The sequence below is a fragment of the Podarcis muralis genome, chromosome 1, assembly GCF_964188315.1.
Source record: "Podarcis muralis chromosome 1, rPodMur119.hap1.1, whole genome shotgun sequence".
Classification (NCBI taxonomy): Eukaryota; Metazoa; Chordata; class Lepidosauria; order Squamata; family Lacertidae; genus Podarcis; species Podarcis muralis.
This window is the reverse complement of record NC_135655.1, coordinates 113,767,152-113,779,748: the sequence shown is the minus strand read 5'-3', so window position 1 is coordinate 113,779,748 and position 12,597 is coordinate 113,767,152. Positions and strand designations below refer to the sequence as shown.

Below are 12,597 nucleotides of genomic sequence, written 5' to 3'. Positions count from 1 at the left end.
AGAGATCAACATAAGTTTACTTGTTAAGAAGTTCTTTAAACACACAATTATCTGGGAACCTGAGCCAGTTTGTTAAACATAGGGCAAAATAGCCATGACACCAACGCAATGGTATTGTTAGCACATTATGTTAAGCTATAGCTTATTTCTGTTGTCTGAACAACACCTAAATCCAGCCCAGGAGCAGATGAACCACAGACGAATGTGTCAATGTGGAACCATATTTTTTTGCTGGCTTGCAAAATGGTGGTTACTTTTAACTATGGTTTGCCATTATGTTCAAACTGAACCATCTAATTTAACAATGGGTTCCCCTCCGCCCCACTTCAACCCAGACACTTGTCAAGCTATAGAGGCAAATGGCAAAGGATGGAAGAAACTTTGCCTCTAAAAGGAAACAGTTTTAAGAACCTGTAAGTCTAGATAGGACTCTGGGTGGTTTATTACATTGTGCATGCAATTGTTATATTTTCCTGATAAGGGAGATTGTGAGAAATTGTAGCCAAATATAACTAGCAAGCTTAGGGCTAGTTAACGCATGAAGGGGTTAAGAACTGTATTCTCAGACTCAACTAAGTCATGTCCTCACCTGAGAGGAAGTTAAGTTTCCTTGTTTGTTCATTCTCCTTTCACCCTGTGAACTCAGTGAAATAGGATGTGCCTGAGCTTGCTCACTACAAGCTCAGAATACATACTTATTTATAGTTATTACACTATATTTTGTATGCCAAGATTTCTGCTTGTGTTTACTGTATGGAATAATGAATGAATCTGACCTCTGGAGTTTGTAAGTAAAGCATGTAAACTTACTAAGCATTTAAACTTACTTGTTCATTTCAAGAGGGACAGAGAGGGAAAGCACTGTAAGCAGCTAGAATTTAAAAGGTCTAACATTCCCACTGTGCTGTATGATTCTGTGTTTTAAGACACTGCTGATGGGTCTCTCTCTCTCTCTCTCTCTCTCTCTCTCTCTCTCTCTCTCTCTCTCTCTCTCTTACATGAGTTTACTTGTCCTGCGATTCTGGATGTAGGCATTCAGCACATTCTTTTATCAATCACCCCAACACAGGTGATCTATATGTCCCCCCTCCCCCAGGAGAATGGGTTAGTGTTATGTATAAATTCACTTATAGCCTGTTAGTGTTATGTATAAGACTATGGGTTAGTGTTATGTATAAATTCACTTATAGCCTGTGGAATTCTGTCAGTATTATGTGAGATAGTTGAGAACTACCCATTAGTCTAAAAGGCTGATGCACTACTGCAAAAAATACGTATTATCAGTTGAAGCAGTGCGGCTAAAAGGTAAAGGTAAAGGTACCCCTGCCCGTACGGGCCAGTCATGTCCGACTCTAGGGTTGCGTGCTCATCTCGCTCTAGAGGCCGTGAGCCAGCGCCGTCCGAAGACACTTCCCGGTCACGTGGCCAGCGTGACGAAGCTGCAGCTGGCGAGCCAGCACTAGCACAGCACACGGAAACGCCGTTTACCTTCCCGCTAGTAAGCGGTCCCTATTTATCTACTTGCACTTAAGAGTGCTTTCAAACTGTTAGGTGGGCAGGAGCTGGGACCGAACGACGGGAGCTCACCCCGCCGCGGGGATTCAAACCGCCGACCATACGATCGGCAAGTCCTAGGCACTGAGGTTTTACCCACAGCGCCACCCGCGTCCCCAGCAGTGCGGCTAGCAGCAGCCAAAACTAGTATGCGGCACAAGACAATGGTCAATTCATATACAGAGCATCTCTATTACCACAAAGCTATGGCTCTGGAGATCTACTGCAAAGCACTATGGATAATAACAAGAGAGATGGACCAACGATCCCGATTCAGCATGAGGCAACTTTCTATGTTCCTATATATACAAGTTTTTAGGTCCAGAGTAGTTTGAAATTAACCAATTCTATCTGATTAGTTATTCTCAAATTACAACTATTTTTGGAGGTAATTCTCCATCCTGGATTCAGAACTATCAACTGAAACATTTTCTAGCCTACAATTTTAGAACTGGGATGATGGAAGCAAAAACATCTCTGTCTGAATTACTACTATTTGAGGTGAAGAAACTGTAGAGGAAGAAATGGAAAGGGTTCTTGTTTTAGATCTATCATGCTCTTATAAGCTACAGAGTGGGAATTGAAAGCAGTAATTTTCAAACCTAATGGAATAATACTTTGGGAATTGATATTTCAGATTCTGTTTGGCACTTCATTTTTACAAAAGGCCCTGCAGCCTCTCCATGTAGAAAACTGAAGGAAAGCCATTACAAAGGTCCTTTAAAGCTCCATCTCATCTGGCGAAAATATATAATAGTTACTGTGAGAAATGCTGGAAATGTTAGAAACTTAATGCTGATAGTTTCCATACTTGGTGGAGTTGCAATAAGACTGAGAAAGTCTGGAAGTTGTTACTAGGATCTTTCTCAGGATTAATAATTCTCAGAATGCAGCCTAGCCACCCTTACAAGAAAATCCATTCTAGTACTTTCACTGGTATTTATTTAGGAGTATATGTAAAATAAGATCAGGACGGACATGCCTTTTTGCGTACAACACAGGTATAAAGGAGACTCCACTTGCAGAAATACATAGGCTGTATTCCAGCCTAAGTTTAGCAAATCCCGTTGTTATGAACAGGAGCATTGCAATCCAAACCTATGTAAATTTGTTGAGAAGCAACTCCCAGAGTGTTCAGTGGAGCGCAATCTCGAGTAAATGTACAAGGGCTGAAGCCTTAAAGCAAGCAATTACTTCAGCCCTGCTGAAACAAATAAACATCAGTGTCAAAGCTGGATTGTGTCCATTACCTGTACTGCTCAAGTACAAGTCCCTGCTGCAAACTTAACATTTCTCACCTCAAAGAGTCGCTGGTCGGCATCGTCGAACGGTTTCCCATCAAGCCTATTCAGCACTTGTGCTACTCCTGCGGAAAGTTAGCAAACATAGTTCATTTTAGGCATTAATTCATAGCTCCTTGTATTGTAGTAGTTACTGGCTTATTTATCAAAACTGTATGCGTCAGCTAAACCAAATGGGGGAAACTCTCTCCTATGCCTGGTCACATTGGCTTAATTAATTAGGCTGTTAGCTGGGTTGTCTTAAATCCTGTATCCTACGAATCTTAAGGTCAACACATTATATAGTGAGTATATCTCAGTATTTTACAGCTAAACTAGAAACAGCTAAAACTATAGAGGGGAGGGGAGCAATAAAAAACAAACAAACAATCAAGCATTACAGCTATAAAAACATGCAGATCGTTACAATAAAAACATCAAAGCACCAGCTCGTTCCTTAAAAACAGTCAGTTACCAAAAGCCTGTTGGAACAAAAAGTCTACAACTGCGGGCTGAAAGCCAACAAGTAAGAAGCCAGCCAATGTAGCTTCTCTAAGGAGGGAGTTCTGAAGTTTAACAGCACAACCACATTAGTCATTATTGAGTGATACCTTACCAATTATTTGGTGACTGCTATTCCATATAGGGACACAGAGAACAGATCTTATATGAAAGCCAGAAATCTGGTCAGCCTAGGACATGAAAACAATACAATTAGTGACTAGCATGGTATATGACTTAGCATTTGTCCAACACGTCTAGCAAGTGATATGCTCAAAAGGTTGCATTACTACAAACCAATTGAAATTCAAATACAGTACATGTATACAGACTGTACAACTTCCAAGCTCAAAGTGAGCAGGATTTCAACCCTTCACCCATACATTAGTCTATATGGGAAATTGTCCAAATACATAGAAGGATCCAGATCTGTGCAAGATTGCAGGCACATAACTATGCATGACTGCTAGTTAGTGCATGAAGGGGTTAAGGATCACAGAGCTGTACTGCTGGATAGGCTCAGCTAGACCTGGAGAGGGAGAAAGTTCACCCTTTTTACTTCCTTTCTCTCTTTCTCTTTCTCTCTCTCTGCACATCATGTAATCCACCAATGAATACATGTGTAAGCTTGCTCCCAAGCTTTGAGCACGTGTCTATAACTATCTTGCTGTATTTTCTACCCAAGTGTATTTTGCCTGTATTATCTTTGCTGCTGCATGGAACAATGTGACCTTGAATCTGTAAGTAAAGTGTTTTAAACTTACTTAACAGTGTGTGGTCTGCTCACCGCCAGAGGGGTAGAAAGAGGGCAGTTGCTGTGTTCAGCTGAGTTAAGAAAAGTCTAACAACCTATATTCCTAATGCTTCACTGTGTTTGGGGCAGCAGCTTACAAGGTGAAAAACACAATGAAATAATTTTAACAAAGTGCAAAAAGCAGCAATAAAACAAGCACTATTTAAATAGGAACTAATTGAAAGTGAAAGCAGCAAAGTCTAAGCTGGAAAGCTCTTTACAAACAGCAAAGTCTTTCACTTGTTTCAGTTGGAGTGAACTTGGTTGTATTTTCTGAGTTTCTGTTGGTTATGTCTTTTTACCATCTCATTTCCCCCCACCAATGTTATGATTGCCTTAGCAAACACAGATATTACATGCTAAGCAGAACGTGCTATATTAAATAACTACAAAGAGTATAGCATGTGTTGCTTATGCGTATGTTTTGGCATTAACTGCATTTCTGAAAAGCTGAATAAATTAAAACCCACTATTTCCACTGTAAATTAGTCCTGGGAGTTTATCTAGAATATATCGGTTTTTTAAAACATGACTGTGATGACCTGGAAGGCATTTCTTGACAGGTTTTATAAACTGAAAACTTTGTAAAATACAGTTTCAGTTGGAATAACACCGTGTACACTGTTCTGAGCTTTGTGGAGGATGAATAATATACAAATACAATACAAAAATATTACCTACAGTGGCTCTAGGGCACTGTGATGTCTCCATCTAATTCCCTGCACTATTTTGAAATTTGACTTCCCCTTCAGATTTTATGCCTTTCAGTATAAATCATCTCAAGCCTACATCTCAGAATATTCTTTCTGAAGTATGCTACAAAACCTATTTATCTAAAAACTACCATTTGAAGCAGAACACGTCTCCTGTTAATGTACATTTTATTAGATTTTGAATACTTTACATGGTTGTCCAAAATCTAAAGATCAAGTCTAAAGAGGAAGAATAAATTTGTAAGTTAATAAATGTGGAAAGAGTTTTCAATAACAGCCAAGCAGTCTTGTTGTTGTTGTTTTGTAAAGCACACTATTGGATGCTGACTGCAGTCACATGTTGACTCTAACAATACTGGGGCTGCTCTGAGTATGCCCTGTGTTTTATTTTATCTACCTAATTCTCTCCTTCCAGCAATCTCGATAGCATTGCAGTTGTGATAGTTAAGCCTCTGACAAGTGCAACTGCTTCGGAAATTTAGTTATTCTCAGATTGGGGTTATCAACATGGTGCCCACAGGCAATCAGACCCCCTCCCCCATGTTAAACCACTCAATGTTTACATTTTTAGAATTGAGTTCTTTGGGGGAGGCTACTTTTTGACATTTGGCACGTCTGTTTTTTGGTGGATAGTGTCTGATTTTTATTGTCTGTGGGGGGTTTGGGGGGGGGGGAGTTGTAGGTCTTTTCTGCCTTCTTTGGGGGGAGCCTGGGTATCAGCAAGTTTTTATTCTGTGAAATGAGAATGTTGTGGTGTGGACAACAAATGTGTCTCCAAAAGGTTGGATACTCCTGCTCTAGGAACTGAAGTAGTTTGCAGTCCACCTTCTATGAGGCATGGGGAAATTGTTAGTTTGTATGGTATTGAAACTTCACACAAGTGCAGTCTGGGAGCTGGAAAAAAAAAATCCTTAAAGCAGAAAAAGCAATAGGCAGGGAGCCCAGAGGCAAGCATGTTAAAGGAAGAGTGCAGGTAGTCCAACAGAGTTAAGAAAAGGGAGACTCAATGAAGAAATGGAAAATGAGGATTGGGGGAAAGGGTACAGGAAAAGTGGAACTGGGACAGCAGGAATGGATCAGAATGGGAAAGCTCTGAATAAACCTCACAGACCTGAAGATTCTGAAAAGCTCTATAGTGGAGGAGAGGGTGGAAGGAGTATTAGGAAGGCTGCTCAATACAGGGTGGCTGAAGGAATTGGTTAAAAGTAAATTGTGGCCTCAAAAGCATTAGTCCGCAGAAAAGGTGGCTGGTAGACACATGGAGTTGATGAAATGCAGAGGCATGTTAAAAGGACTAACGTAAGATTGCTCGCCCGAAACTGTTCGACACCCTTCCAGTCTCCGATTCAAATACTCAGAGGTGGGGCTGATTCCCACTGCCCAACATGGGGGTGTGGGGAGAACACTCACTTTGAGGGCCAGGCTGGGCTAAGAGATAGTGGAAATGGCTCCCACATGGGAGAGGCCTGCGGTGCATTTTCTCCCCCTTCCAGTTGTTTCAAAAGTGAAGATACTGCCAGCATACACACTGCAGCATCTTCACGTCTGAAACTATCAGGGGAAGGAGGAGAGACCTGGTGGGCCTCTCCCACCTCCCTTAAGGGGTACTCACAGGGGCAGAGTAGTGAATGGAGGAGGAGTGGGGTTTAAACCAACAGAATCAAGGAAGGCACCTGTGGGGTTGTGCCAACCCCGATTTTTGCTCTTTTCAATCTTAGCCTGGACACTCACATTTGCTGTGACTCGGCCCACCCCATCTCTAGAAAGCAGGACTGGGAGAAAGCTAGGGACCTAAGAGAGGAGGGGCTGTATGCTATTATTGGTAGGAAGGAAGTGGGAAGACAGGCTGGTTTGGTGGGCTGGGAACTATGTAGGATGTTGCAACTAATGAGAATGTGGGGAGCCCTGGTTTCTATTTTCATTGCTGATTCTGACCTTACTAATCCTAAAGAGACAGGGAGGGCTGAAAAGGAGTGAGGGTGGGAGCAGAAAGATTTGAATTAGCTATCCAACGATCTGGTTGCCAGTTTGCAGCTATTACCACATAAATGACTAAACCTAATGGAATAAAGTTAATTCAGAAGAGGGAGAGTAGTTGTGTCCTGAATATGGTTATGCCAGCATCTGATCTGTTGATAAAATGAATACTGAGCCGGCAGAGCAATTTATAAACATGATTCAGATCACATCAGAAGATATGAGATATAATGGAAGTAGCTAAGATTTTGCAATTTAAGAGAATACAGAGGTGTGTAATTATGTAGGTAGAGGACGCCTTACTTCTGCATCAAAGCGAGGATCTTGATATGCATCGCTGATGTTCACTGGGAGTCCCGTGGAAGCTACGAGTTCAGCAATACTATTATTTACTAGCCAGTCTGAATAAGATGAAGACGGTTTCTCCAAACTGTCTTTGAAGCTATCATAAAGGCAGAGCAGAGGAAGAAAAGGGTATAGTCACTGTTGCTTGAAAGCCCATCTTCATAAGTCTGGAAAGCATAGCCTTATATCAGGATTACCTATAAAAATTCAGAGCAGCTCAATGGCATTAGGTACAGAATAATACATCCGTTTTATTTATATGCTTATTTCCAGTATTTATTTATTTTTTAGAGAAATGAAGGATGTGATCAAAGCGGCTAAACAAGGAAATTTCAATAAATATGCAAAAAGGTAACAGTAAAATAGCACACTGTGGTTATGTAAAAAAGCAGACAGAACTCAATTAACAGCAACGGACAGATCCTGAAAGATGAATCCCGGGAAATGTTTGCTGAAATAAACCTGGGTCGGTTTGGATGATATATTTGGAGTGGTGCAGCCAAGCACTGGTCCATTCATCTTCCTCGCAGCATATATGAAGGTGGCCCAAGGTGGCCGGCCTAAAATTTTCTGCTCTCTGGAGTGAAGGGCAAGATGACACCTTTCCATTCCACATACACAAGCTGATGAGGTTGGCAGCTGAATCTTGAAGGACAGCATCTTCCATTGAACTTGGGGGCATCATGCTAGATAAGAAGGCATGAGGCAGATTGCATTGTACACCAAGCTCTGTCCTCCAACACCTTACACCTGCTCTGTGCCCCCAACTCTATGTCCCTTACTTATGAAGTTGACCCACTTGAAAAAAAGGTCTTGACATGCTGTCCCCCATGTGAACATGCAATGTGAGGATGGAGACTGCTACACCAGGAAGGGCAGTGTGCTCTCACTCTCCTCCATGCAACAGGCCAAAAGATATCATCCAAACTGACTGCAAAGGGGCCAGGTAAATTTCTCACGGGAGACTGTTCAAAATGACAGATTCCATTGCTGAAAACATCTAATTGCAGGGGAACTCAAAGAAGCAGAGAGTTTCTTCTTATGGTTATTTAGAACTTTGAAAGGTCTTATATATAAACGCTTAGTATTGAGTCTCGAGATTGAGAATTGTAAACCAATGCAGATTGTAGAGCAGGGGTTGCCAGCCTTTTTGGACTAGTAAGAACATTTTAGGAGTGCTGGGGGCACCAATCACAATGGCTGCCATGGAGGCGGCATTCAGTAACATAAAACTGGAGTGAACCCCCAGTGTTTTAAATAATGCTTCACTGCCGAGGTTGCGTAAAAATAAAGCGCAACCTCAACATTTATAGAGTGAAGTAATATTTAAAGAATCCAGATGGATGAACACTGCAGACTCTAGCATGCTACCAGGGTAGTGCTGACATTTATCTCATAGAGGTTGCATCCTTAGAGGACACTTTCTCCATCTTCCTTATAACTGAAGGTGATGATGGGGATTGGAACACACAGGTTCTGCATCCCTATTTTAAGTCAATGCAGAATGCTTAGAATTCTAATTGGAGTGTACAGTGGAAGCTTGGTTGTCAAACATAATCCGTTCCAGAAGACCATTCGACTTCCAAAACGTTTGACAACCGAGGCGCAATGGGTGATCGTCAATTTCAGTGGAGAAAATTGAGAAAGGCGCCTCGGAAGCCGTTCTACTTCTGAGATGCGTTCGAAAACAGAAGCAATTACTTCCATGTTTTCAGCATTCGAAAACCAAAACGTTCAGCTTCCGAGACGCTCGAAAACCGAGGTTCCACTGTAGTACCATGGTACAGAATAACTCAACTCTTCCATTAATTTAATGCCATTTCAAAATCACATTCAAGGCTGTTACATAAATTTCTTTTTTAGCAACGTAACACAAGCAGCTCAATTCACAACCAAATTAAGGTGAAGTGTCTGGATCTAACTCAATTTGCATCAATGGAACAAATCAGAACTCATTCCAAGTTCAATAGAACAAATCTTCCAAGTTCAAGTTCAATGGAACAAATATTCTTCAGTGGAACAAATCAGAACTCATTCCAAGTAATGGGAGGCTTCATGACGACATCTTCAAAGAAATCTCTGTTTACAGTCAAAACTTCAGCAAAAGTCTAAGATATGAGCCATCATATGAACAGGGGGATGAATAAGCAACATCATATTCAGCTAATTTTGTAAGTTAAAAGTAAAAATAAAATTAAAAAAACTGAAGGAAAGCAACATAAATTTCCTAACTGTTTTGAATAAAATACCATGACTATCAGTCTCAGAGCAGAGCATACTGAGACAAAAGAGAAATGGATCAGCAACAAAGCAGCTGGATCTATCAGCCACAGAAAAGGGAATAATTTTTAGCTAGCTGCATAATTCTCCATAGACTGGTGTTCTCTGTTTAAAAGGAAAAAGTTTTATAAATAAAACTTAGTTAAAAAGAAAACAGGACAGCAAGTCTTAGAAAAATCTCACTCACATGGTTTTCAGTTCAAATAATAAAGTTATACAATACATGCTTTGATAGCAGTATAACATCTAAATGTGTAAAGGTGCAGAAATGAAGCATCTTGTTAAATGTTTTCAGTTTATTTCAGCAGCTTCAGGAACACCGAGGGGAAAAGAGCCTTTGAGGGCAAGGTTCCAATTACCAAAGCACAGAGCTCATAATTGTGTGTCTTGCAAAATCCATCATGAAGCGGGCAGAGATTTAAAGCGCACAGCATCAATTAAGATCTTGACATTATTATATGACAGGGGGATGAAATCAGTACTAGATTATGTGTGACAGGTTTTAGGAGCAGCAGAATGCATCCAAGTTAACAAAACAAGAAATAATTCAAGTGGGGGTTCAAACAGTAGGCTGCCTAAACCTCAAGCAAATTTGTGCTTATTAAGGTAAAGGTAAAGGTACCCCTGCCCATACGGGCCAGTCTTGACAGACTCTAGGGTTGTGCGCCCATCTCACTCTATAGGCCGGGGGCCAGCGCTGTCCGCAGACACTTCCGGGTCACGTGGCCAGCGTGACAAGCTGCATCTGGCGAGCCAGCGCAGCACACGGAACGCCGTTTACCTTCCCGCTAGTAAGTGGTCCCTATTTATCTACTTGCACCCGGGGGTGCTTTCGAACTGCTAGGTTGGCAGGCGCTGGGACCGAGCAACGGGAGCGCACCCCGCCGCGGGGATTCGAACCGCCGACCTTTCGATCGGCAAGTCCTAGGCGCTGAGGCTTTAACCCACAGCGCCACCCGCATACTACATGCTTACTGCTGCAACTGATTCCATCCAGATGCTGTGGATTACAGATCATATCACCCCTGACCATGCTGATAGGAGCTGGAACTCAAAACTTCTGGAAGGCACCATGTTGGCTACTCTTGCTCTAGAGATATTCTATCAAATGAGTGTTTCTTTTAGATTCGGATTTCCAAAACTTGGGTCTCCAGCTGTTGCTGTACTACAACTCCCACTATCCATAGTTAACAGGACCTATGGTCAGGGATGATGGGAATTGTAGTCCCAAAACAGCTGGAGACCCAAGTTTGGAAACCCTGTTTTTAGAAGGTGGTTCATCTGAATTTGGAGGAGAGTCAATCTATGTTGAACATACTTAGCAATCAGGTTTGTACTTTCGGTGTACTGTAAGCTCCTTACTTTGAGTAGACACATAGTGTTGGTGGCACAAAGTGTTTTCCATCAACTTAGGTTGCTGCATTAGTAGCAACTCTTCTTGAGAGAGGTAACCTGATCACAATAATCCATTGTCTCGCATCACCAGGTCTACTGGTTACCATAACTTCTTGTAGTTTATGCAGGCACTAAACCTATACCTGGACCATCTGAGAGAAGTATTATTTTCTCTGGTACAGCATATTGTAAAATGCAGTTACTTAAAAGAAACAGCACAAGATGGAGGAAGGGAAGTCCTGCTAATTTTGTGCAACATGTAAGAAATTGTGAAATAATCTAATTGAATTGAAAAGATATTAAATTCAGGCCTTTGTGGGGGGGGGATCACGTTTATAAAACAGCTATTCATAGACAGTCCAACAATCAATGATTATTCATTAAAACATAATCGATTGCAATATAAAACATGAGATCTAACCTATTCTCTGCATCTGCACTGCATTTTGGAGACATCAACTCGAAGGATTTGGTGAATTTCACTACCTGTCATGGTAAAACAAATACATATGAGTCTCTGATACCCGCCCCAGACTTTTTAAAAACACAACAGTGAAAAAACACATGTTCAAGTGATAAAACAGTAGCCACAAAGCAACTCTCTATGCTCACTGCATAGAGCCCACTTTCCCCAATTAAATAATGCTGAGTAAATGCAAAACTCATTGACTGCAAAATGATTGCTCATATAGATTAGAGTCACAACTCCAGATCACAAAATTTACCTCCATAGCATTCTTTTTCACTTTAATGGCTCTCATGGTGAAGCATGTTGAATATTTTCCTTGTTTTCCCCCAACCATGTTTTTGTAAGTAATTCGTATTTTGTTCATCCCTAGCTAGCAGATGATGGGAGAACCAAGTTTGGGAAACCCTGGTCCAGAATTAGGTTTGGCAGCAAGCCCCTGCCTTGGAAACTCACTGTTAGTTAACAGACCCATTAGCGGCTTGCAACCTGACCTAAATTCTCAGCAGAAGCACTGCTACCATACAAAACTAGGGTATAAAAATGAAGAAGTGTATACTTATTAGGGTTTTTTTGGTGGTATTAAATTATGAAATACCAATAAATAATTAAAATTAAGGTGTACCCGAAGTCTGGAAAGTTTTAAGATTATTGGAGTAGACCAGGGATGGTGAACCTGTGGCCCTCCCAGTGTTGTGGGACTCCAATTCCCATCAGTCCCAGCCAGCATGGCCAATGGTCATATGGATGAGGGAAATTTCACTTGAGGATTATGCAAATTACCTAGATGGGCCAAAGGTTCAGCTCAGTGTAATGCTCCATAATGCATTAACATTAGAGTCAAATTTATCCACACTGTCACATAAACGTGTTCCTTGCCTTCACGTGAAAAAGAGATATGGGGTGACTTTTAAAGAATCAGATCTTTAGGATTTCGCCAGTTCTAACACTGAAGAAGCCTACTTCTGGTGCTAACTTAAAAGTGTATGAAATAAATAAATAAAAACTCTGGTGAGAAAATTCAGATTATAAACTTTCACAGTGCCAGCTTACTCTTCAACATCAGGAAGATAATAATCATTACACTAGTAGAGGAATATTACCTGCTATGCAATCATCAGTCAAAATAGCAGACAAGAAGCCTATATTCTTATATAATAAGAGCGACAAGAGTCCAACTGAAACCAGTAGCTGCAAACTATAATGAAACCACCACAGGCAACAGGGATCTGAACACCGACCAATTGCTTAGCTGTAACTTCCATGCCTAAAAGACATTGTCAGGTGGCCTCC

General features: G+C 41.2%; 1 protein-coding gene across 5 annotated transcripts in view; it reads right to left on the bottom strand.

Moving 5' to 3' along the window:
- The window catches only part of PDE11A (phosphodiesterase 11A), a 152,437-nt gene that overhangs the window by 81,443 nt on the left and 58,397 nt on the right, over positions 1-12,597 (bottom strand). For all 5 annotated transcript variants that reach the window (XM_077916644.1, XM_077916640.1, XM_077916653.1 and 2 more), the window contains exons 5-8: positions 11,260-11,324; positions 7,122-7,260; positions 3,451-3,526; positions 2,853-2,920 (exon numbers count right to left, since the gene is read on the bottom strand). In XM_077916644.1, the coding sequence (XP_077772770.1) occupies positions 2,853-2,920; positions 3,451-3,526; positions 7,122-7,260; positions 11,260-11,324 (348 nt within the window). The remainder of the gene's footprint in view (positions 1-2,852; positions 2,921-3,450; positions 3,527-7,121; positions 7,261-11,259; positions 11,325-12,597) is intronic.